The sequence below is a fragment of the Daphnia pulex genome, chromosome 6, assembly GCF_021134715.1.
Source record: "Daphnia pulex isolate KAP4 chromosome 6, ASM2113471v1".
In the NCBI taxonomy this organism is placed as follows: Eukaryota; Metazoa; Arthropoda; class Branchiopoda; order Diplostraca; family Daphniidae; genus Daphnia; species Daphnia pulex.
In genome coordinates, this window is record NC_060022.1 from 5,567,186 (window position 1) to 5,592,505 (window position 25,320).

At 40.3% G+C, this 25,320-nt stretch overlaps 3 protein-coding genes and 1 long non-coding RNA gene across 4 annotated transcripts; 2 read left to right on the forward strand and 2 right to left on the reverse strand.

Annotated features, from left to right (window-relative positions):
* Positions 1 to 76: 76 nt before the first annotated feature.
* On the reverse strand, positions 77 to 4,968 carry LOC124195485 (DNA-directed RNA polymerase III subunit RPC2-like). The gene is made up of 19 exons (XM_046589914.1): positions 4,630 to 4,968; positions 4,366 to 4,572; positions 4,053 to 4,301; positions 3,829 to 3,996; positions 3,613 to 3,770; positions 3,421 to 3,529; positions 3,060 to 3,359; positions 2,836 to 3,001; positions 2,722 to 2,756; positions 2,483 to 2,645; positions 2,276 to 2,429; positions 1,703 to 2,214; positions 1,445 to 1,626; positions 1,289 to 1,389; positions 1,074 to 1,225; positions 823 to 1,004; positions 651 to 764; positions 415 to 578; positions 77 to 349 (listed from the first exon to the last, which is right to left on the reverse strand). The coding sequence occupies exons 1-19, from the start codon at positions 4,696 to 4,698 to the stop codon at positions 130 to 132; spliced, it is 3,405 nt and encodes a 1,134-aa protein (XP_046445870.1). The 5' UTR covers positions 4,699 to 4,968; the 3' UTR covers positions 77 to 129.
* Positions 4,969 to 4,977: 9 nt separating this feature from the next.
* LOC124195498 lies at positions 4,978 to 6,463 on the forward strand. The gene is made up of 2 exons (XR_006875231.1): positions 4,978 to 5,876; positions 5,987 to 6,463. It is a non-coding gene; the product is annotated as an uncharacterized LOC124195498 (long non-coding RNA).
* A 2,966-nt stretch (positions 6,464 to 9,429) lies between these two features.
* Positions 9,430 to 10,852, forward strand: LOC124195496. The gene is made up of 4 exons (XM_046589928.1): positions 9,430 to 9,570; positions 9,883 to 10,296; positions 10,373 to 10,458; positions 10,538 to 10,852. The coding sequence occupies exons 1-4, from the start codon at positions 9,553 to 9,555 to the stop codon at positions 10,674 to 10,676; spliced, it is 657 nt and encodes a 218-aa protein (XP_046445884.1). The 5' UTR covers positions 9,430 to 9,552; the 3' UTR covers positions 10,677 to 10,852.
* Positions 10,853 to 10,862: 10 nt separating this feature from the next.
* On the reverse strand, positions 10,863 to 13,279 carry LOC124195492 (eukaryotic translation initiation factor 2 subunit 3-like). Its single transcript, XM_046589921.1, has 9 exons — positions 12,948 to 13,279; positions 12,717 to 12,780; positions 12,454 to 12,647; positions 12,258 to 12,396; positions 12,039 to 12,197; positions 11,741 to 11,970; positions 11,516 to 11,660; positions 11,105 to 11,447; positions 10,863 to 11,039 (listed from the first exon to the last, which is right to left on the reverse strand). The coding sequence occupies exons 1-9, from the start codon at positions 13,020 to 13,022 to the stop codon at positions 10,982 to 10,984; spliced, it is 1,407 nt and encodes a 468-aa protein (XP_046445877.1). The 5' UTR covers positions 13,023 to 13,279; the 3' UTR covers positions 10,863 to 10,981.
* Between the last annotated feature and the right edge of the window lie 12,041 nt (positions 13,280 to 25,320).

Below are 25,320 nucleotides of genomic sequence, written 5' to 3' on the forward strand. Positions count from 1 at the left end.
TAGATTACATTTTCTTACCTGCTGCTAACCTATCCAGTACACAATTTTTTTAATTATACACAATAATAATCAAATCTAATTTCATTGATGAGTTGTAATGTTCAGCAAATTTGAGATATCACAACATCTTCAGTCAAAGTACTTATCCAATTTGAGTCGTGGAACTATGTTCATTGCCTGAAGCTCCTGAAATAAAAGTTTACAAGCATAGGGAATACGGATAGAAGAGACGGAGACGCTTGACTTGCAATAATGGCACCAACCAAAATAGCCCATCAGTCCGCACTGGTTGCAAACATCGACATCAAAGGCGTCACTAGATATCATTAATCGCTCCAAGATCAACATGCTAAAAACAAATTCAATACCAACTTTAAAAAATTCTCTTTGAAGAGCACGAAATATTTATCAAACCTGGATCCGTATGCGATAAGGCAATCTCGTTCCATCTCGCCAAGACGTAAACCACCTTCACGGGCCCGACCTTCTGTCGGCTGCCGTGTGAGTACAGCTCTTGGTCCACGGGATCGTGCGTGCATCTTATCCATCACCATGTGCTTCAATTTTTGATAGTATACCTAGAAAATTACAAGGAGGCACATAGACGAATTAAGTGGCAATTCAATTAAGGTCGCTAGTCGTTTAATTACCGGCCCGAAATAAATATAAGCAGACAGTTGTTCCCCTGTTGTACCAGACGTCATACACTCTTTGCCTTGGTAGTTGTATCCATGCTTAATCAATTCTTCACTAACATCTTGTACCTAACACAATATTGGAATCAAATGATTGTAAAAAAACGAAGATTCAAATTTAGTGAACCTTAGACCCTCCAAACGCAGTGCCGTAGTGGAATTTGCCTTCCAAAACTCCGGCCTTTCCCGCAAGCAGTTCAATCAGCTTTCCGACCGTCATACGTGATGGAAATCCGTGGGGATTCATAATGACATCTGGGCAAATTCCTAGCTCCGTAAATGGTAGATCTTCTTGTTCAGCAATAAGTGCTGGAGAGAGAGAGAGAGAGAGAAAATATAATTAAACGGACACACACAAAACATACAACAGACACTTACCAGTGACTCCTTTCTGTCCATGTCGACTACTGAATTTGTCGCCAATCTCAGGACGACGAGTCTGTCGTAACTGGATTTTTATTATGTGTGATTCTTCTGCATTGGAAGAAAACATGACTTTTTCCACGTATGACGGAATTGCGCCTTTATAACTGAAAATAAGATTTAAAAAAATTATGAAATCTAAAGAGTTTTAAAACAGTAAAATGCATTACGTGATAGGGACATCGCGATATTCGGGCAGAGGAACAGCCGCAGGCGCTCCAGCAGCGACAGTGACCACGGGAGCTGTAGGCATAGCTTTGTTGATCAAAACCTAATGCAAAAAAGTTTAACATAGTTCGGTTTGGTGAATTTTTTTCTCTTTATACCTGCTTAGGTTCAACAGGTTGACCGACTGCTGCGAAACCATCCGCATCTAGAATGTCGTGCTTCCATATGGGCTTTTTAGATGCTGCATCAAGTATTGGACCATTTACACGATCAGAGCTCTGATTGTTGTATCGCTTCAAAGCGCATTTAGCATTTTTGTAAACCAGACAGCGTCCATAACCTATAGCGAACATAAAAAATGTAATTGCATTTAGAAAAATAATGTAACTAAGTAATTTTAGAGCATAAGTAAGTACCTCGATCCAATGATGCTTTGTTCAAAACAGTAGCGTCCTCAATATCGAAACCTGAGTAGCTCATCACTGCAACCATAGCATTTTGTCCAGCAGGGAGATTCTCAAAGTTAATGAGTTCAATCGTTCGAGTTTTGACCATTGGCTTGTGGGGGTACACCAAATTGTAGAGAAGCGTATCAATGCGATTTCGTTGATTGCAGGCAATAGTTCCCATTGCTTGTTTTCCCATGGCACATTGATAAGTGTTACGCGGACTTTGGTTGTGATGGGGATACGGGATCAATCCGGCGCATACGCCTAGCAAGGTAAACGGTTCAATTTCAAGGTGAGTGGTTTCTTCGTTGATGTCGGATTCGTATACAGCAATGTTGCTGTCATTCTCCTCATTCACGTCCAAGTATTCAATCAATCCATCGTGAATAAAGTCTTCAAAGGTTCGAAAGCTATCTGCCAATTCTTGCATGTGTTTATCGGTTAGGGCTGCTTTCCCTTTTCGGACGATTATATAAGGTCTACAAAATGTTAAATATTAGGAATCAACTTACAAAGAAATTTGAAAGGAATAATAATTACCGGCACAAACGACCGCCATCGGAACTTATATAAACAGAACGCGTTTGGAAATGCGGGTAGATCGACACGAATGCATTGATGAAGCCATGGCGTCGAGCCAGTTTGAAATACCGGATCAACCGCAGGTAGTCCTTGACCAACCCGAGAATATTACCTAAAATGACAAAAATGTAACAAATAATTCTTTTAAAAAGGGCGATTGCGTACCATTAAGGAAAACTGTGTAGATGCTTGGGTCACTAATTTCCTCGCCACTGAAAAGGTTAATATCTTCGACACCCATATTTTGAGCGATCCGGCTGATGGGTTCTTCCTCGGCTTCAGTTGTGATATGGGTCATAAGTGCGAGATTTTTCACGAGCCCACATCCCTAAGAACAATTAATAATTAATATCACGCCGATTGAACAATATTTCCAGGTGTAAGAAACAAATAACAATCATTACCTCCCCTTCTGGAGTATCTGACGGGCAAAGCATACCTTAACGAACAACAACAAAAAAGGATTTTTTTTTTTTAAATGCTGACAACGACTAAAGAGTTCAAGTAAAAAGTTTTACCCCATTGAGAAGGTTGTAAAGAACGCGGTCCCGACACCTTTCGCGTCTTTTCGAACTGAGAATTTACACGTGTCATCATCCCAAGTCCGGAAATATACGACAATCGACAGAGCATTTGAGTTACACCTTGCCGATCCATGCGAAAACGTTTGATGGTCCAATTTCCCTAAAAAAATCGAAATGAATTCTGTGACGAATGAAAACCAAAGAAGGAGAAATATTACAGTGGATATGGCATTTTCCAATCCATTTGTTATGTGGTCTGTCCGTATGTGTTTGATAACATCAAACTGAGCTGCTTTAATCTTCGGAATGTTTTTGTCCGCAATTTGTTTCAATTCAAAGTTCATTCGCTTAAACAAATCCTCGAACAGTAGGGAGAGAAGTGAGCCGGCTAACTCCAAGCGCTTGTTACCGTAATAATCACGATCATCAACAGAAGTTGGGTCATTTTCAGCTTGAATAACTCGACGAATCATTAATGCGAGATACATAGCCTTTGCTTTGAAATTAAAGTTTTCCACCTATAAGCGGTTGAGATTGCATTAAATATAGTTCATTTTTAGCTAGAAAAAATTGTCTTACTGGAACATGGGCTAAAATAGTCGTAGCAAGGGTCTCCCTGGCTTCTTCTGTTGCTGTTTTCTTCGGACCTCCAAAAAACCGTTTCTGGCGCAATTTGTTACCCAGATGTCTATTAAAATCGGAGAAAGAGCAAGAGAATATATAGTTATCTAAACTATTGTGGCTGACAACATGGCTAATTTCTTCGTTTACCCTAGAGCTTGCTGTTGAGTGAAGATGGAAGCTCGAACGCACTCTTCTAGTGAAGGGGCGAATGACGTCATCACACGATCATCAGTACCGATCATTTGGACTATTTCTTGATCAGACACAATCCCCATGGCTTTAAACACTATAGCAACCGGTATATCCTAGAGGAACGGTTTCGTTATTTTTGAAAAATTGAAGCTTATGAACGTTTTAACTTACATCTTGGAAACTATTTTGTTTCAGATAGTATTTCCCTTTGTTAACAACGACGTTGGTACGCGTCTTCGTACCATGGGTACTGCTGGTGACTTGACAAGACATATTTCCTTTCCTATCCTGCTCGACGATCATGCGATTTTTTGACATTTGCTCTTGAATTAAAATTACCTACAACAAACGTTATAAGACAAAATACAAAAAAACTAAAGAATATTACTGAATACTTTTTCATTTCCGCGAACAATAAAATATCCTCCACAATCATATGGGCATTCATTCTTTTTCGCCATCTCCGCGGGTGAAATACCAGCTAGTGTGCAATTTGAGCTCCTGAGCATGATGGGCATCCTCCCAATTGGAATTCCATTACGAACAATCCTTTGTTGCCCTCTGGTATATTCAATATCCACAGTAACTGGTGCTGAATATGTCATATCTCTCAATCTGCACTCATGTGGTGTGGTCAGCCGCGACTACAGTCACAAAAAGAAGTTAGCAAAATAAGAAATGGTTTCTTAAAACATTGAGTAGCTTCACATGGTTCATATCTTCAATCGAGTCTGGCTTCCCCACATGAATATCCAAATATTTGATGTAGAAGGTTTGGTCAGCATGACTTACAACTTTTTCATTGGCTTTCACAATCTTCTTAATATCTACATTTATAAAATAGTTGTAGGAATCAATGTGCTGTTTTACAAGACCTTTGGTCTTGAGAAATGCTGGAACAAGCTTCCATTTTTCCTGAAAACACAAAGAAATCAGGTTCAATGTTCATGATACAAGAAAGAATTTTGGTACCTCAACAGCCTTTATTGGTTCCAATAGTTTTTCCAAATCCGCACACACATCCCTGCTCGCTTCTCCCATTTCCCCCAAATATAAAACAATTAAGTTCTGATAAAAACCCTCACAGAATTTTCACTGGTAAAATGGTGAAATAATATTTGTTAAAACGTTGAGCTCCTGGTGCTGGTGTGTCTATTCTACGTTGATAAAAATGTGTTTTGCTAAAATGTGAGCTAGTACTAAAGTACCAAGTGCCCGGTGAGACAGGCTGAGGCTAACGAATGACATGTGATGATCTGAATTATATTCTAGCAGACGCACTGACCATCGAATTAAAGCGCCAATACTACCGCACTGTCATCTATCGGATTGGTTTTTCACCAGCAGTTGCTTTGCTAGGGCCTAAAAACGTAGAGATCCTACCAGCTGATCGACCACAATTTGAACTCCTGTCAAATTCTTCAGTAGTTCTAGACTTCTAGTTCAGTTGTCTTTTTTTCACCAATTAGATAAAACCAAGGGATAAAATGTCTCCCATTGGAATTCACCAATTTTCCGGAAAAGTTCTAGACAAAAATGTTTGCTTTCAGGCATTAAAGTTAACAGATCAGCTATTGCTTTGGATCGGCATGGAAAGCGACCCATCTTTCAAAGATTTTGCCGTAGCAATGAGCACGCCGTACGAAAAATCACCCACAACAGTCAAGATCTTAGGCGATCCATCTTCTCTTACGTCTTCAACACTTGCCAGCCGCTTATCCAAGAGATGCAAGAAACCTGTTTTTGTCAGCTTCAACATTTCAGAAACTAATCAAGAACTGTTCACCAAGATTGAAGAACGATTATTAGAAGAAATTATGATCTCCCCAGAATTGTTCTGATGAATTCAACTGTGAAATCTAGCTCAATACAAGCATATTGTCTTTGTATCTATTTTTGTTACACAGATTCTTTTAAGATTTGAACAAAAACAGTATAGTAATAATCAAGCAAAGCAGTATTTAGGTTTTTATGTGTCAGTGAATTTAAGGAAATGAGTTAATCTAACAATCCGTAACTCGATGTAAAATAACTTCCTACTACGACACATGTGGTATTCAATTAACAGCCGTTTCCGTTTGACTCTTTACCTTTCTTTTCTTACAGGGAAAATGAGAAACGACAGGCGTAATACGACAAAGAGAGCAACAAACAATTGTGACAATATTTTCTACATAAAATCTGGTACTCCACAATCTGATCAGACGGAACAAGACTAGGTGGGCGCGTGAGACTCTTTTTTAATGTGCAACTCTGTATGTAAACTGTGCAGTTTTACCTTGTCTCATCGTCAATTTTTTCTAGGTTTTACGATCTTTTTTTTTTGTAGGTAAGAAATATGAAAATGGCCCAGAACAAGTTTCCGCCTCCTGCTAAATATGTAGACGGTTGCGTAATGTTAAGCGACGTTCACAGTGCGCCAAGATATTATTTGTATAACGGTTGAAGGAAAACTATCTTTAAGCAACAAAGGGTCTTGATGGGATTTTAACGGCGGTACAAGAAAATAGATCGAAGAAAAAGAAACAGCTAAACGGACAAAACCGATTATCTGCCGATCGACCATTTCTAGGTAAGTCGGCCATGAATCACTCAAACTTGACCACCTGTTTTTTTTTTTTGTTTTGCTTATGCTCGTAGCCTATAGAATGTAGTGATATAGAACGCTACTCTTTCGTGTTTACAAAGAGCCCGCAAAACCAACCGATTGCAAATACAATACCGCGAATGAAAAATAAAATGCCTTGGTTGAATGATGGATTTTTTGGAAACCCCTAGTTTGACCACGAATAAGTTGCTGTATATTGTCATGAATGCCAAAAAAAATTGCCAACGGAAAGGTGAAACACTGGGATATTATTATTAAAAGTTTTAGTGGTTGGAAAGCTGAGTGGATGTGCTGGCGAAATTGGGGGGACGAACTGGATCGAATAAACTGATATATGAAAAGAAGATTAATATTCTCACCGGCCTAGATATTTGCCAACAGAGAAAGATGTAAAGGATGGGTTAAAATTCACCGTTAATCAGTAGCCGGACGGCTATTTGTCCACCTGTTATTCTGTCTGAAGGTGTATGCTTCAGGGTGTGTGACATCACAAGCACAGCTGCAAGCTAGGCAGACACATGATGAGACCTCATTTCCGAGTTGCGCTTTTTTCCCCGTCTTTCACATTTCAAAATGACAGATAGTATTTATATCTAGGCTATATAGTGCTATCGCATCAACCGGTTGCGTGCGTCCGTAATGAATTGTTGAGCGCTATTGATACGTTGTTGCGTCACGCTCGCCAACCATCAAATGGTCAGTTCCGAATTCAAATACTTCAATAAGTAGTTCACCGACTTGACAGGTGGTTTTCGCGTCGACGATTAGATGGATGTAGTATATTATCACATAAAATTATACTGCAAGGTAATGGGTTTACTTTGGTGCGTTGCACATCCGTCTCTGCATCCGTTACAAGTATTGAGGTGAATGAGATAAAAATGATTTATGACTAGTACTTACTGAATGTCCGACTCGAAATGATTGCCCTCTAATAGATCATAATCAAATATAAGTAACAAAATAAAGGATTGTTATTTTATTTGAACGTGAAGATTGCCATTTGGTTCAACTAGAGCGATAAATTCCATTTCCCAAAAATTACAACCAAGGCATCAGAAATGGAGAAAACTGTGAGCACTTCGTTACAGTTGAACGACTCATCTTTGGAAATTCTCGCGTGCTTCAAATAAAATTCTGATCCGACGATTGGAATAAAGTGAAATGAACGCATCCTTGACATGCTCTGATTTGTCAGACGTAGGCAGCCCTACATCTCTGACCCATCGAATCCTCAACATTTTAAAAAGTGGAGAAGAAAGAAAGCTGGAAGACGGATGAGCCACAAACCATGGAAAAACAAAGGAGGAAATGTTTTCCTCACATTTAATTCTGGGAGGAGGAAAAACATCCGAAGCATTCTGTAGCCCTCCTAAATGGTGTCACCACGCACCAACAGCGAATAAGGTCGCACTGGCTTAGCCCTTGGAGGATCACCGATTCACTATCGGACCTCATCGCACCTGAACGCAAGTGATCGTTAAGAGAGGTTTGATCTGTTTCATCAAGACATTTGATGGCGCATCGCGCTGCGTTGAAAATTCTGAAATATCTTTAGTTCACTATCTACGTACCAGCAGAAATGCGATGGGCCAGAATGGCTGACGTGCTGGGGAAAACAAGGCCGTGTCGCTCCCGCAAGCGCCCTTAATTGGATCTCCTTCCCGGGACACATGCGTATGATTAATCAAAAATGCTGTAAAAAGAAACGACAGAAAGAGAAGAAAAACGACTTTCTCCAATATAAGACGCCTGGATGGTATATAGCCCCAGAGCCCGTCCCGCTTTTCTTCGGCCAAACCAACACGTACTGCACATTACGGCGCAACGGTCAATTGCTGCTGGAACAATTTGGGTTTCCTAAAATCTTCCAACGGTAAAAGATGGCCTCCTGTCAGCTTTCGAGACTGTCTCGCCATGACGTGGTATTGTCCTTCTAGTGAAAGTTGGGTACATTTTTAAGTACGCAAGCAATTTCATTTAGTTGCTCCATTGGGCAATAAGTACCACGTTAACTTGTCTGGCCCAAAGGATAAGCCAACGGCTTATGATGAACTACTAGATGATACCTGTTCGCCTTGTCAGCTTTCCTTTCCACGCTATCTTTTATTTGGTGTAAAATACTGAAACATTCTGGGAAAGTAAAAGTCCATTTCTTATTATAACTAGAGTTGATTTTCTCCCCCCAAGCTAAGAGTCTCAAAAAAGTAGCTGCCAGATGTATAGCCTCGATCGCTCATTTTTGGTCATATGGTAACACACATTTGATTTGGGGTAAAGCAATGTTATAAGCTATTTGGTGAGCCGTCGGGAGAGAAAGAAGAAAAAAAAAACAATTATGAGGAAGAAAGAAGGAAGTCTAATGAACTACCCCGAAAAATAAGCCGCTGAACTTGAGTAGCATAGCGGTAGCAGCTGCTACCCCGATGTTAAATCACCATCCAATATTACAAGCTATTTTGCGGAGTAGCAAAGAGAAAGTCAGGAAAGATTTGAGTGTTTTCCCAACTGAAATTAGCTAACCATTTCTGTAACAGAAATCGTTTTTCGATATAAGCCAATTTCATAATCTCTCACGCGCGCAATACCAACAAACGATGCAAATGTAAGCAGTTTTCAATTCTTTTGTTCGGTAGTCATTGTGGGTAAACAGGGAAGAACCCCCTATGGAAATCCCTTGTCAACGATCGTAAAAAGTTTTCATAGTTTTCTCCGCAGTTTATAGGGCATCACTTTGAGTTTTTTTTTTTTTTTTTTTAAATTAACAAATAGACTTAGTTGGATTGTAAAGGCGTTACATACCGCTTGGTGTCCATCCTATTTACGGCGCGTGGTACTTTCTCTTCGTCGACGAAGTGATTACACTCATTCTTGCAGCCTAAGGAAAGAAGAACATACTAGACGCCGATCTCTAGATAGTAGGAAGCATTTCTTTTTTCTTTCTCTCACTGATCGTTTTATTGTATTTTCCCCTCTGGTCTTTTCTTTCGTGTGCCGGCTGTCCACAAGAGATCCCCGACCACCAGACCATCGCCAAGTAACCAGATGGAAAAAGGAGGAAGAAAAGAAGAAGAAGGAGAAGAACAGGAGAAAGAAAACACCTTTGGCTGCCGTGACGTATACAGAGTGAAAACCAAAGGATGGTCCAGTAAGGTGTGGGCGGAGTTATCGGGCGATAGTTGTATAAATATGCCTGCACCGTGAATCCAGTATCATTCTCAAAACGAGTGTGCAGTGTACTCCATTTGATCCTATTTCGCCTGCAAGTTCCAAACATTTCCAGGAATATGAAGATTTCCGTCGCGGTAACTATTCTTTTTCAAAAAATAATTCCCTGTTCACTAAATCACCTGGAAAAAAAATTGTTAAGTTTATTTCCTTAGATTAAAATTAAAAAATAAAAAAAAAAAGTCTAAATAAATAGTACGTACCATTTAGGTCAAAAGGGGAAACATGTGTGTCAAATCTGGAACACCATACGTGTACAGTATTCCAAAGGAATAATTTTTTTAACGACTGTGAAACTAGGCCGTTCTGGACTTGGAGACGATCTGTCGCCTGTGCCGAAAATAATCTAAATAACGGATTTCATTTTTGTCGTGTGTGCTGACTTCCAGGTTGGATTATTGTGCCTGGTCGGTCTGTCGGTCTGTTATCCGGCACAGCCCAATGAAGGTCCCTTTGAACGACGCAACTTGCGGAAGAAGAATGTGGTTAGCGGACCTCGTGAAGATTTCCGCAGCCGCCAGTCTGAGCCACTTCAACCAGAGTACCTGACATCCAAACCCAAGAAAACCAGCCAATACACTCCTCTAGGCCCCAGTGTCCTCGACCGCGAGTCCTCCCCTCAGGAGAGCTTCGTCAGACCCGTTTTAACGCAAAAACGCAAGCCTATCAGTCCAGTTAGACCAGCAGCCGAGAAGTACGTCGCCGAGGCCAGCAACACCTACGGTGACAGCAGTTACGACGATTCCCATCTTAAATTCGAACAGGGAGTTCAGAATAGCGCCGCTTCTTACAACAGTGATCAGGTCTTTTGCATATGCTGACACACCTTTGTGGAACGTGGGAACTAACTGTAACACACCTTGTTTTGTTTTACTACAGGGAGTGAAGGATGGCCGCGTCCAATTCTCCATCGCCGGCCAACAGGGACCCAACAGCTACCGTTTCGGTTACGACACCGGCAAAGGGTATGTAAAATAATGGATGGGAATCTCATTTGTAAATTCAGAACAGAATTACTTACCCGTTTGTTGGTTTGCTGTCTAGACCCGATCGTACTTTCCGTATCGAAGAACGTGACGCTGCTGGTATCATCCATGGTCGCTACGGATTCTACGATCCATCTGGCAAATTCCGCATCGTCAACTATTCGGCTCATCCTGAGCACGGATTCGCTATCGTTTAAACGTGTTTAGCAAAACTTCCCGGCCGGAGGGTAACTACATCGACGTCTGCTGAATTTCTTATAAGTTACTCGTTTTCTTCATTAAATGTTTGTTGTCGTTGGTATAGCTGTGCTACGCCAATCGAATTTTTGTTTTTCGAATACACCCTTCTCTTGATGAGAAGTTAAAAACCTAATTTCGGGAAATCAAAATTTTGTGGCACGTGTATTGAACACGTATCCTCAGTGGTCAAATATCCCATGGTTCCTTCAAAAATAATTGAAAATAAAGTGGCTGGCGAGTTGGTTGGGATTTCTGGTTCTTTTCACTTTTTCTCGGCTGCGATGGTAACTCCACGACGAATCTGACCCCATCCAATCAATCTACACGCGAAAAGATAAATTCAGCAACGAAGAACAACTAGAACAGCAACAGAACTCAAACTCACCTCCAGTGTTTCTCAACTCGGCGACTGAGAGCGATCTTCTCTCCCACATCAGTGCACACGGGATTTGTCAAGCTAATTTTTGCCAAATCGGCCTTAACAGCTAAGACGCGACCACCAGTAGACAAAGAGCCAATGTTGACCATCAGAACTTCGTTTTTAGAAAGTTTCTGGACCTTGGCTCCTTTCTTGTCTCCTTCAGTCCTAACACCCAGCAAGCGACGAAGTAAGAAATAGGAAATCTCAAGCTCAGTGAAAATCTCTGGCAGGGCATTAATAGATCCCAGAACTTGTCCGACCATTCGATCCGCTCGGCTTAAAGTTGGGTCAATCATAGTACCGACACCTGCCAAAACAATCAGACCACTAAATTTAGTCAACTGAATAAGACATAAAATAACCAAATACTATTACCAATCAAACCACCCGGAACGGCATACATCAGCTCATTTTGTTCGGCATACAAAGAGACGATCCGGGAAAAGATGGGATTGCATGTTAGCTTTCCTTCAGAATCTTTAGACACCAATCCAGGCCGCACTTCAATCTCTTGTCCCACCTTGAAGATGCGAGGAAAGAATAATAACAATATAAAGGTAATATTGTAATATTCTTTTATGACAAAATTGTGAGGTTTACCTTGAGAACACCCTTCAAAATACTGCCTCCAGCAACTCCTCCCTTAAGGTCGTCTACTTCGCAACCGGGTTTATTGACATCGAACGAACGAATAATAATCAACCGGGGTTCTGCAGTAAAATCGCGCAACGGAATGGGAATCTTGTTAACGACGTACTCGCAGATAACTTCAATATTATATTTCAGCTGAGCTGAAATCGGGATAACGGGAGCTCCTTCGGCCACGGTACCTGTGAACAAACAAACAAAAAGTCACGTCACCATTCAGATACCGTTTAACCGCTAGCAAATGACGCACCTTGAACGAACTTCAAAATCTGTTCGTATTGATCCTTGGCTTGACTCTCTTTCACCAAGTCAATCTTGTTTTGAAGGATCAAAATGTGCTTGAGCTTCATGATTTCAATAGCAGCTAAATGCTCTGAAGTTTGGGGCTGTGGACAGGATTCATTCCCAGCTAGCAAGTCATTAGAAAACTTTTAGAAAATAGAAAGTTGAACAATGATGTAACTATTACCAATAAGAAGGAGAGCCGCGTCCATGACGGCAGCACCGTTCAACATGGTGGCCATGAGAATGTCGTGGCCAGGACAATCCACAAAGGATACATGTCGAACTAACTTGAATTTTCCTAAGGGGCCCATGAAGGAGTCATCCTGTAAACATAAAAGCATTAGATTTCCATCAAACCAAGCAATGTAAACTCAATGTACCTTTGATGAGCTTCCAGACATGTAACAGATAGGTCTGGGGCATTTTTCATTGTCACACTTGAAGATCTTGGCATTAGCATAACCTAACTTGATGGTGATGTTGCGTTCCAACTCATTCTTGAAACGCACAGTCTGCACACCTGACAGGGCCTTTACCACTGTTGACTTTCCATGGGCCACATGTCCAATCGTACCTGTGAAAATTTTCGTGACATTTTACAGTGGCGAACAACACTTTATTAACAGTTTTTCAATTTGCTTACCAATATTGATGGTGGCCTGCCGACTGATGACTTCAGGAGAAAGAGCATTCAATTTAGAAACATCCTGCGAGGAAAAAAATCAATTACTAACATAAGAAGAAAACTGATGCACATTTGCTGATGCAATCACAACACCCCGAGCCGGGTAACCAATCGTCAATCCATTTCGTATACGATCCGACATATTTTAGGTTTTATGAGTTCTATTTTTCAAAATGCAATTTTCCTTACTAATTTAGAAAGATCTTGTTTTGCCAAATGAGGCTGTCCAGTAGTCACAGTAGGAAATTCTTCAGCCGCCGACATTTTTAACGTGGAAGCTGAAAGGTAGAGGAATAGCAGACGGGAAAGGTGCGTTCATAAAACTTGGTAACCAAGTTGTTGTTGCCAGTTTGACATATGAAACTCGCGAAAATGTGAAAAGAAATTGTTTCGATTTTAAAATGTTCAATATAAGTTGTCAACAATCTGGCCAACACAAAAATTACAGTGTCAACCCAAACGCTTTACTCAGCAGTCGTGCTTTTACGACCCTAACTTTATTTTGCAAGAAATTACTTTCTGAGGAACTTTTACAATTGAACGATAGATGGCGTCTAAAGCTTTATTTCAAACAATTTTCAAATTTCAAACTGATTCCGCTTTGGAAGGGATCGTGAATTCGTGAGTGACTTGGGTCTAGATCTCGATAGTACAATGATAAAGGTTTATACATCAAGTGTTCCTTGTATTTCTTTTGAAAAAATAAACATCAGTCCTCTCATGATACAAAAAAGGATTATTCTGGGATGACGGGTTATTTTTTTAATTGTCATGTGAAAATCGAGATTGACGTGACAAAAGAAGAGGCGAAAAGAGCAGTTTCGTGCCTCTTCAACCCGGCCCCCGAAAAAATGCGGACGTGAAATCGTGATCCGGGAACGATTTCGTGAGGATAAATGCAGCGCGGATCAAAAATCAAATCAAAAGAGAGAAATACATGCACACAAGATAGACAGAAGAAAACAACATTTCAAATCGAGTTGATGCCTCTCAGAATATTAAATCAGGTGTACGGTCAATCATTGACAGGTTGGTATAAATAATAAAAGAAAAAAAAGGTGGATCAGGTGGATGCCTGGAATTGATGGAAGCGCACCCAACGTATATTTTTCCCCCCTTCCATCTGTTTGTTTGGGCAAAAGGAAAACCAATAGATCCATCCATATAAGGTGAGCGTATGCCAATCAAGAAGAGGGGGGGATATAGGCTAACGGGATAAGGACGAGCTAGACAAGATGCATGGAACCTTGTATAATACATAGCCCTGCGGCTCTCCACGAAATGACATTGATTTACAGGCGGGATCGAAGAAGCGCACACAGCACCAAGTCTGGAGAGAAATGAAATCGAAAGAACGAAGAAGAAGAAGAAAAAAAATGGGGTTCTTCTTCTTATAAAATACACGAAACGATAGTATAGATGCTGCTGCGGCTATGGCATCCGTCAATTAAACACAGGATGAATTTCTTTATTCTTCTTTTTCCTCTCCCCAAATAGAAGAAGCCAGAGGACCCATAAGTTATCAATTAATGTCGACCTCTATATCGCTGGGATCTCTATGCACAGCAGACCACGGGCTTGTTAAATTATTCGATGACGCAGGCCATAAAACCCATCATTTTTTTACGGCTTCTGAAATTCGTTTGCATATCATATTTTCCCCGTCACTTTCTCTCTTTTTTGATTCTCCTGCGCAGGTGTGCACCCATTATAAACTTCTCCGATCTAAGACAATTTGTTCTCTCCCACCGAATCTGGACGGATATTCAAGAAATTCTATATTCTCTGCGATGATAATAAGTAAATTGATCAAAGGTTCTTCGTCTTGGCGATGGCGTCCCCACAATTGACAATTTCCGATTCGCTTCATCAGCTTTATATAAAAGATGAAAACGTGATAATGGGGAGGCAACTTGAGACGTCAAGTTGCCGGGGCTGACAAGATCACTTAAAAGAATCTAAAAAAAGAAGAGGAGAGGGTCCAGCACCAGCAGCCACCGCACATCTCTCTCTATTTTATATGCACTAGAGAAAAAGTCAAATCTATTCCATTATATCGTTTCGAAATCTCTCACACACTTTTGTGTGCCGTATATAGTCGAAGTGTGCCGAGCACTTGTCTCATTCTGTCAATCGGTCTTGTGTTTAAGCTGCTGCGTCGGATATTATTCAGTTGTAGACGAGAGAGAGAGAGAGTCATGTGTGTGTGTGTCGCCATCAATTCGATCATGAATTGAGTCAATAGATTCAAGTGCTGGTGCTCGGCCAAGTGAGAAAATCAGGAGGGTGTGCGTCGTCGCCTTCTTTTTGGCGCCTGTGTGATGCAACGGACCCAGTGTCAGTCAGGGGCGCCCGGCGGCTTTTGATCAATCGGCGCGCCACTCCCGAATCAAAAAGATGTCGCACCCACTGTCATAGTATATATATACCCCGGCGTGTCGATTGAAGAATAAGAAGACGCCGCGTAACATATATAAAAGGAAAAGAGAAAAGAAGTAGCCCGAGTATAGTCGACACAGCCTACACACACAACACGTCGATTGTGCGTGCGCGATGTGGCGCGGCACGAGCGTGTTGGATCGACTGCTGGAAGGGGGACCGGGGTAGGTGATGGGGGTGTGTTTTCAGGGGGTAGGGGGGGGGGGGGGTGCGGATGGATTTATCCATCAAGTGATCAGCTGATGGATGTAGAGAGGAAATAGAATGAAGAACGAAGAAGAAGAAGAAAAAAGGGAACTATAGACCAGAGAAAAGGCCCTGGAGTGCAGCCGACGATGTGATTCAATCGCTCGATCCAATCCTCCTGAATATCCCAAATCCTCCCGCCCCCACCTCAGCTCGGGAGAGTAAAGACGATAGAGAGAAGAGAGACGAGAGAGAAAAAAAAAATAAAAGGGAATAAAAGAAGAAGAAGAAGAAGCTGATGGAACGTGGCGATAGGCTATTGAATCCCTCCCTTTACCCAAGCTATAGCACTGCCTCAATCTAACGTATCGATTCATTATTTATTTCTTTTTTTCTTTTTGGCCTCCCCTTTCACTCTTTTATTCTCTATCTCTTTATTTGACTTGATTCGACAGCTATATATGTATGTATGTAGTATATAGGCGCAGCGTGATGTGATGCTGGTGGGGCCCTTCCCAGTTGTCTCTATTGACACTCCCCTCGGTGGCGTCGCGGTTCAGTTCATTTTCACGATTCCGAAATCGATATCGAATCGCATCGTTTTTTTTCCCCTCCTCTCTCTTTTTTGCTTCCTCTCTTTAGACACGCCAAAAAGAGAAGGACATCCTTCCCTCTTCTTCTTTTTTCCAACCAACAACCCCCCCGTTTTGATGTAACATCAATACATTAAAGTCGGAAATGCTGTTGACGCGTGAGCTGGTGTCCGCGTTGACATACAGCTCGGGCAAGAGGCTCATAGATGCATATACACAGCAGGGCCGGCTACTGTTCATACGATCCTCTTGTATATATGGACTCTATATAGGCTAGATGGGGCGCGCTTTTATTTTTATTTTCCCCCAGGATGGGCTATAAAATCAACAAGGAAATTGATTGATTCATATAAAAGATCGGACGGACGGGACCCGTCGACCGAAAAACAAAAATAAAAATATAGTATAGTGAAAAACAAAGTTGGATGCAATAATCCATCAAGTCTGGCAGCGCGCACGATGATGACTATACACTGATGCCTATCGCCCAGTTTGAACGCGGGGCGGCCTTCAGCTCGTGCCGCACGAGAAAGAAAAGGAAACCCTCCCGACCGACAACAGCACACACACACACGGATCATATAAAAGCCGCGATTGTAAAATCCATAAAGTCAACTGCTTTTTTCGCCCATCTATAGAGTTGCAATTAAAATCAAATTTCCCGCCGCCGCCCGTGTCTGAAGAAAAACATATCGAACGCGGGCGCGGAGAGAGAGAGACGCAATGAATTGATGTTGACTCGACGGATGTTGTCGATGGAGCGGGCGCGTCTATCCTTTTGAAGGAATTCTATACCCACACAGCAGCCAGCCCAGCAAATATGGGAGAGAGAGAATATGAGAGTGCGCAGCTGGTCGAGATTCCGAGGGACTAAACAGGAGAGAGGACGGAGGAAAAGAGCAGATCTAGCAGCCCAGCAGCAGCACTTAGTCAGATGACTTGACGCACACATGAATTCAACAGAGAGAGAGAGAGAGAGAGAGAGTCGATGCCTATACACACGACAGTCAGAGTGAATAAATATATGCATTCACAATGTGTATAGTAGAAGTAGAGGGAGGACTCCGGACGCTAGTAGAACCACACACGGTTTCCTCCCGTGACTCCCATTTGCTCTGCTCCTATTTCTGACGAAATGGACAAGCTGGGCCTGCGTTTTCCCTCTTCAAATGGAATCGTGAGAATAGGTTGTTCGATTTTTATATAAACAAGGCTCGGGTTAAATAAAAGACCGAACTCTGTAAACCCTCTTTAGAAAGGAAAGGAAAACTTTTTTTTACGGTGTCGACGAATGACTGAAACTTTTTCATCCCCTCAACACAATATCTCTTCCGTGAGTTATTTTTGTAACCAAAAGTAAAGGACTCGACATAAACGGACACACGTTGTCCCGTCTAGACTGCGTAACAGACGTAACATCAAATGAATGAAATTGAATTCCTTCCGACTTTTACAGTTTTGTTCGGATTTTTTTCAATTTCATAAGTCTGAAAGTGTCACTTTGAGATAATGAACTGTGTTCTTCTATAGTATGTCATGTTAGATATATAAACAAATTTTCCCTTTAGAATATACGTGATGAAATTACAGTGAGGTAATAGATTGCGTTTATGCCATCACACAACACTAGTAACCATACGATAAAGTTCAATTATTTCTTTGTGTCATTATCGTTTTCGAGAAAGCTAGTGTGTGACGAAAGGCCTTGAAAGGAAACCTGAACACAACTATCGGATCTCTTATCGAAATGACGTCACACTACCTTATTGACTACCAAGGTCAAATAAGCTAGAGTCGTCACATAGCGAATAATATAAGAAAAACGACCTCAATATAAATCATACATCCCACTCAATCGAGATGATTATCTTGGATCTATTACGCGCTTAAAGATATTTAAAGGGCTCACAATTTTTCATTTAATTCTGCGTCATTCTACGGTTAGAAAAGTAAAGAATAATGTTCATTTCTAATAAATTTGAAAATATAACTCCCATTATTATTACCGAGATTAAACAGAAGTCGTTGAAAACGCCGTCATTGAAACGGATTCCAAATAAGTATCATTTCCATTCAACTCTTGATGCGTTCCAAATGTCCGTTCTGACGTCATCCCTTATTTATAACCATTAACCAATTGCTACAAGGATCGAGTACCCTACAGCAATGAAATGCGCATCGAGTTAAGTATTTATTCGTCCGTCAGAATCTGCTATGCAACTTTGCCGTAAATTCGACCTAGACAAGGATCTAGACGGATATCGCCTTGTCATGTTATTACAATTGAAAAAAAGAAAAACAGATTACAACAAGGACTTGTAGGAGATTCCATTTGATTTCATCATTGTCATACTAAATATGGAGTTGTGGACTTGTAGATTTACACAGACCAATAGAATAATGAAGTCAAAGAGAAAATTGAACGATGCACCGGCTGATGTAATCATCGGTAACCCGTAGAGGGGTGCGGCCTAGCCGGAGGGCAATATAGCGTGTGCGTCGGTTATTCGGTTATTCATTTATTGTTACACAACTATATTCGCCGATTAAATTGCTTTCATATTGAAAATCAATCTTAATTACCATAAATGGTTTAATTTTATTTTAAAACCAGACTCTGCTCGATGAAGACCCATGTTTTTTCGTCTTGATAGTTCAACAGTGACGTTATACTGGAACCACATTATCAAGAGATATCACGATAGAAAGGTTTCTACATCATATCATTGATACAACAGTTGCCAGTCGGGATAGTAGAGTCATCCGTGAAATATTACACGAAATTCTAGAAAATTAAGAGGGAATGAAATTTTTCCTGCCTGATCTTGTTGCTCAACAACATCTGTTTGTATCATATGAAACAGCTAAATATTATGATTCATTCAGACCTCAATCGAAGCGCAAAATTGCGTCGATTAAAGTTCATGAATAGAATCAGCGAAACAAAATCAACGATTAGGTAGATAAGGGGAAAAAAATGAAAAGTTGAAAAGATGCTGCAGCCGTGTCATGTTATTAATATTTAAAACTCCTTTTTTTTTTCAAAAAAAGAAAAGAGAAACAATTACATCAGGGACTTGTAGGAGATTCCCTTTGATTATATCATCGTCACTCCTAAATTTGGATTTATAGATTTACACATAGCAATAGAATAATGAAGAAGAGAATATTGGACGATGCACCGGCTGAAGTGATCATCGATAACCCGAGAGGGGTGGGGCCTAACCGGTGGCTAATATAGCATGTGCACCGGGTTATTCGATTACACATTCCCTGCTACGCAACAATTTTCACCGATTAAATTGCTTACCAATTGAAGATTTGAAATTTCTTATCAATGAACATTTTGTTCGGTAGTTCCATGAATAATAAAATGTAATTTGTTTCTATTTGATGGTAATAATAACGATTGTTGATACCGTTCAGACTTCCCAATATAGCTGTCGGACGTAACCGGGTACTAGAGAATTTATTCCTTCCATTTTAATTTAATATTAGATATTTTCTTGTGATATATAAAATTTGAAACAGTAGTAGAAATGGATTGTTTTCCTACTCGTATCAAATGATAAAATCACAAGTTAATCCAAGCCTAAATTGTTAAAAACAATTCTAGAAGATAAGGGGTGAACGACGTTGTTGCCAGCTGATGATACTACCAAACAATATAATGCTAAAAAATTCGATTAAATTTAAAATTATGTATCATTTGTACCTCAATCGAAGGGCAAAATTGCTTAAATTAAAGTTCATGAATGGAATTAGCGAAACAATATCAACACAAGTTGATTAAAGGTAAAAGTCCATCATGTGTGGGACTATTCCAATATTTATTAACCGTGTAACAATTTCATCATCCAATCAGTTAACTCTATTCCCCTTTTTTCTAGTTAAAAAAAAGGGAGAAACAGTGAAACACCAGTGAGCCGCAACTTTGAGTTCATGTATCGTGTTTAACGAAGCCATTATAAGATTAGAAAAAGAAAAAAAAAGTTGAAAAGATGCTGGAGCCGTGTCTTTATTTATTTGTTATCCAGCAGCCGCCGCCGATAATAAGTGGCTGCTGGGGTCGGCGTGCGTCGTTGTTATTACGGCACAACTGTGGGGCACGTAACGAGGCTAATCACGTCATATCGAACGTGGTGCTGGTAAAAGGCCAAGGCAAAAGGTTCAATGGGATGAGAAAGAAGGAGGAGGAGGAGGCGTATATATAAGAAAAGAGTTCGTCCTTGTGTTTAGATCCTCTTGCTCGTCATCATCTATTAGATAACAGGTAGTATAAACTACATACACGGCACTTGATATTATATCGATCAATAGCCTAAAGATCAAACTGCTGTGTTATTCATTTTTGCGTCATCAACTCTTTGCCCATATTTCCTCACGTTATTTGATTGTACGTATATACCGCCCTTATTTTCTTTTCATTAGAGATTCTGGCTCGAAGCTTTTTTTATTCGACATGCACAAGAGGCCCAACAAGATTTTATATTTTTGCTTGTTGTAAAGGGGGTCAAAATCTTTGCTCGTAATTAGGGCACGCGCCGTGGACACGTGACTCTTTTTCGAGTGTTGGACCAAAACTTTGCCTCTTCTCTCCCCTGTGCTCTTGAATAAACCTCTCGACGTTTTGCCCCCCTCTGATTTTCTTCTTCTTTCATCCTGGCGCGATGGAACGGGGCCGGAGGGGGGACGTCCACCTTGTTACTACACACGCCGGCGCTGAGTATAAACGTATATAAAGTCCGTGTGTTTTATCTGTGGCACGACCTAGCGTCATCTACAACATCATCGGGGCCAAAAAGCAAAGAGAGCCCGGCATCAGGGGGGTCACGTTCAATCTATATATCCCGGCGTTCGTTCGTTCGTTCGTTTGGGCTTTTATTATATATTAGTCCATTCCTTGTGTCGTCTTTGACTAGCCCTTTATATTCTTCATTCTTCCGGAGACCGGGGCGAATAGTTGTCGGCCATTGATGAAAGGGCATCGCTTCCTTTAAAAAAAAGGAGAGAGAAACAAAAGAATCGGGAAAAAATATAAACGAAACCGAAAAAAAAGGGACGACGACCGAGTTTGTCAGGGCCCTTTGAAGCTTTTATACGGCGGGATATATACGGAGGAACCCCAGCAGCATGTCCTCTTGTTTCCATCCGCATTGTACGGCAAGGAAACGGCGCTATCTTTCCTTCGACATCCAAGAAGCGGATTGAACATGTATAAAGAAAAAGAAAAAAAAAGAGATTCCAGCACGTTTTATATACTAGTGTGTGTGTCTGTGTGGCGGGATATATAGGATTTTATATATCTAGTACACACGCCCTTGTGATGGGATTTTCCCTTTCCCATGTGTAGTAAATACATACACGTATATATATATACTCCCGAGACTATAAATGTATTGCCTTGATTTGACTTTGATATTACATGTTTTTCCCCCTTTTTTTATTTTGCGTTTGAATTTGTTTTGCGCGCTCTTGTTTCTCCCTCCCCCTTTTTCTTCTTTCCTTTCGATGGCCAGGGGTTTTGTGCGTTTTTTCGTGGGTTGATTGCTTTTGTGTGCGCTGTCCCGGCGTATGTGGAAACTCTGACGCTATCGGACGTCGACAGCGCACAAAAGGGGGGATCTAACGACGTCAAAAGGGGATTGCATGATGATGGGCCAAACAACAACAACAGCATCATCCCCAGCCCCAACAACAACAACAACAAGAAATAATGTCATTCCGATGCGCTGTAACAAAACAAAGGTGGAACAATAGCCCCATTGGGGGGTCACTCGGAGAAATGCAATAAGAATCTAACAAATCCGATGCTGCCGGCCAGCGAAAAAAAGACAAAAAGAATTGATAAAAAGAAGAAGACGGTTTATTTTCTTTTAGAATTTTTCCTCCTATTCCCTCTCTATAGAGAGAGAAGTATATATATGCCATCAGTAGACTGGATCTGGATGATGATGGCCTTATAGTGGTCCGGCACGCCATTCGACGATCGTTGTATGGATGGAAGAAAAGGGCCAAAACAACTTTTGCTTCTGTACATCAATTGCGGACGGACGAAAAAAAGAAACAAGTAGATCGGCGTGCAGCTCAGTCACGACGCAAACCTATGCAACGGGCAATCATGACCCCCCAACACGGCCAGTCGCATTTATCATTTTTATCAAAACCCCAACACAATTTGAGAAAATCATCATCATTTTTGTTTCTTCTTTTCACGATTGTCTAACTGATGCGCTCTTGATAGAACGACCGACACATTTAGATGTTTGACGCTATAAGGATATTATCGGAGAAAAAAAATAGCTCCATCATTTATTTAGGCCGGCGTCTCTATTCTAGTTTTTCCCCTTGCAGTTGAGGGGCTTCAATCGTCATTAGCGTTTGAGTGGATAAAAAAGCAAATAGGCAACGCTTTTCTTTATACTATACAAGTTCTTCTTCTTCTCTTTTTCATGTCTGGCTACACATATATATCTATCTCTCCAGCAGCTACTACTAGTCGAAATGCACGTAATAGACATCATCAGCCCTCTATATAGTATAGACAGAGACTTTGCCCGGCGCCTGTATTATTAGAAAGGCTATATATTACATCGCTGCTGCTGCCGCTGAGCTCTAGATCCGTTCGTCCGGAAGAAAGTTTCATTGATACAGCCAGGAAAAACCTTTATCCGTCCCTCTATATATACGTATACATATCCATAGTAGCAAAAGGAGACTATCCGCCCATCCATCCATCGTTGGATGGGGGTGGGGGAGATCGACTCGTCTTCTCTCAAGTGGTGCAGCAGCTTTTGTGTTTCCTTCTTTTTTCTCTTCTGTCTATTACTAGTTACACTCGTTCCGCTTTTTCTCTCTTCTTTCTCCTTTTTTTTTCTTTTTTTTTTTTTTGTAAATGCCATTGGGTCCGCCTCGGTTATGTGCAGTGTAAAGAGGAGCGGAACAAGATGGACGACATCAAGAGCCTCATATATATCCCACCCTCCGACGTCGTTCAGACGCGGCGAATTTTGAATCAATGAGCATTAGTCTCGATTTTTCCGTGCATATGAAAATGTAGTTTGTTTCAATATAATTGTAAAAATAACCAATAGAGATACTGTTTGGTATTACCAGCAGAGCTGTCAGACATTACTAAGGATAACAATATAATACGCGTTTATCATTTCTTTTAACAAGTAGTAATTTTCTCGGCAAGGATTGCAAACTTATTCTTTGCATGTAGACAGGAATAATATCTGACTTGATCACCCTAAAACACATAGTTACATCAATATGGGCAATGCCAAAATGATTGCAATTGTTTATATCAGGTTGTCCGAGAAACTGTAAACTATCAGAAGAAAATCTAGAATATAAAGAGCCAATGACGCTGTTTTGGCTAATGTTAACGTAAAATAAAATTCAGTTGTAAATAACGAATAAAACTTAGAATTAATAAACAACCAGACGTCAATCGGACCGCAGAATTACGCCGATTAAAGTTCACGAATGGAATCAGCGAAACAAAATCAACGGTGCCGTTGATTAAAGGTAAAAGTTCATTTTGTGTGGGACGATCCCACTTTTTATTAACCATGTAACCATTTCATCATCCAAACAGTTAACTCTATTCCCCTTTTTTCTGGTTAAAATAAAGGGAGAAACACCGTTCGGATACGCAATAACTGTTACTCAACGATTTTCACTGATTTAATTGATTTCCAATTGAAAACTGAGAATTTGAATCAATGAGCATTGGTCTCAAATGTTCCGTTCACATCACATTGTATTTTTCTTCAATTCATCTGAAAAATTAGCTTAAACAGATAGTGTTTTGACTTGACCACATAGTAGTCAGATCTTTTTGCTACCAGTGTATATTAAATGTTTATCATTATTGTTTTCGAGTAAGATTCTACTGGTGAGGTTACATGTGTTCATTAGGGTGGAAAGAGTTGTATCACTAATTCCTCTAATGACAGATGCAGATGCATTGTCATATCTGCACACTGCAATCTGATGTTAGGGTTCACCTTACTAGGATAGAATTATCTTAAACAATTATAGAAAATTTTCAGAATATGAAGAGGGAACGAAATAGTTGTTGATTGATGTTCATGCCGATAAACAATAGTGTGTACAGAGTTAATAAAACTTAAAATTACTTTTCATTTAGACTTCAATCAAAGCGCAGAATTACGCCGATTAAAGTTCACGAATGGAATCAGCGAAACAAAATCAACGGTGCCGTTGATCACAGGTAAAAGTTCATTTTATGTGGGATGATCACACTTTTTATTAACCATGTAATCATTTCACCATCCAAACAGTTAACTCTATTCCCCTTTTTTCTGGTTAAAATAAAGGGAGAAACACCGTTCGGATACGCATTTACTGTAACTCAACGATTTTCACTGATTTAATTGATTTCCAATTGGAAACTGAGCATTTGAATCAATGAACACCGGTCTAAAATATTCCGTTCACTTCACAATGTATTTGTTTCGATATATCTGAAAAATTAGCGTAAATAGATACTGTTCGGACATGACAACAGAATAATCAGATATTACTATGTACTAGAGAATATTTAGTGTTTACATTTGTTAGCGGCAAGTAAGATTCTACTACTTCTACGCTTGTGCTGTTTTCATTTAAAAATAGGATGTTAACGTGTGCGAAAACAGGCGTACAAGGTCACTTTTTAATAATGCCAGATGCATTGCGAGTACTTCTGAATATTGGGATGTTGAATTTACCCGAGTGGAATCATCTTGATTTTCAAAAGAATAATTCTCTAAAATGAAGAGCGAACGATGTTGCTGTTGATTGATGTTCATGCCGATAAACATTCGTGTGTACAAAATTAATAAAATTAAGAATGACTATTCAGTTAGATTTCAATCGAAGCTCAAAATTGCGTCAATCAAAGTTCATGAACGGAATCAGCGAAACAAACTCAGTGGTGCCGTTGATTAAAGGTAAAAGTTCATTATGTGTGGGACGATCCAAATTTTTCAAACCGTGTAACGATTTCATCTCATCCAATCTGTTCTATTCCCCTTTTTTCTGGTATAAAAAAAGAGAGAAACACCAGTGAGCCGTCTTCTCTCAAGTGGTGCAGCAGCTTTTGTGTTTCCTTTTTTTTTCTTCTTCTTCTTCTGTCTATTACTAGTTACACTCGTTCCGCTTTTTCTCTCTTCTTTTTTCTTTCTCCCTTTTTTTTCTTTTTGTAAATGCCATTGGGTCCGCCTCGGTTATGTGCAGTGTATAGAGGAGCGGAACAAGATGGACGACATCAAGAGCCTCATATATATCCCACCCTCCAACGTCGTTCAGACGCGGCGAAAATCTGAAATTTT

Coding starts and splice junctions, on each gene's coding strand:
- LOC124195485 (XM_046589914.1), bottom strand. CDS start 4,698: ATGGGAGAAGCGAGCAGGGATGTGTGTGCGGATTTGGAAAAACTATTG. Junction 4,573..4,629: donor AACCAATAAAGGCTGTTGAG/GTACCAAAATTC, acceptor TTGTGTTTTCAG/GAAAAATGGAAGCTTGTTCC. Junction 3,997..4,052: donor TTGTTCGCGGAAATGAAAAA/GTATTCAGTAAT, acceptor CGTTTGTTGTAG/GTAATTTTAATTCAAGAGCA.
- LOC124195496 (XM_046589928.1), top strand. Junction 10,297..10,372: donor CTTCTTACAACAGTGATCAG/GTCTTTTGCATA, acceptor GTTTTACTACAG/GGAGTGAAGGATGGCCGCGT. Junction 10,459..10,537: donor GGTTACGACACCGGCAAAGG/GTATGTAAAATA, acceptor TTTGCTGTCTAG/ACCCGATCGTACTTTCCGTA.
- LOC124195492 (XM_046589921.1), bottom strand. CDS start 13,022: ATGTCGGCGGCTGAAGAATTTCCTACTGTGACTACTGGACAGCCTCAT. Junction 11,971..12,038: donor GATTTTGAAGTTCGTTCAAG/GTGCGTCATTTG, acceptor GTTTGTTCACAG/GTACCGTGGCCGAAGGAGCT. Junction 11,040..11,104: donor CGAGTTGAGAAACACTGGAG/GTGAGTTTGAGT, acceptor TTTCGCGTGTAG/ATTGATTGGATGGGGTCAGA.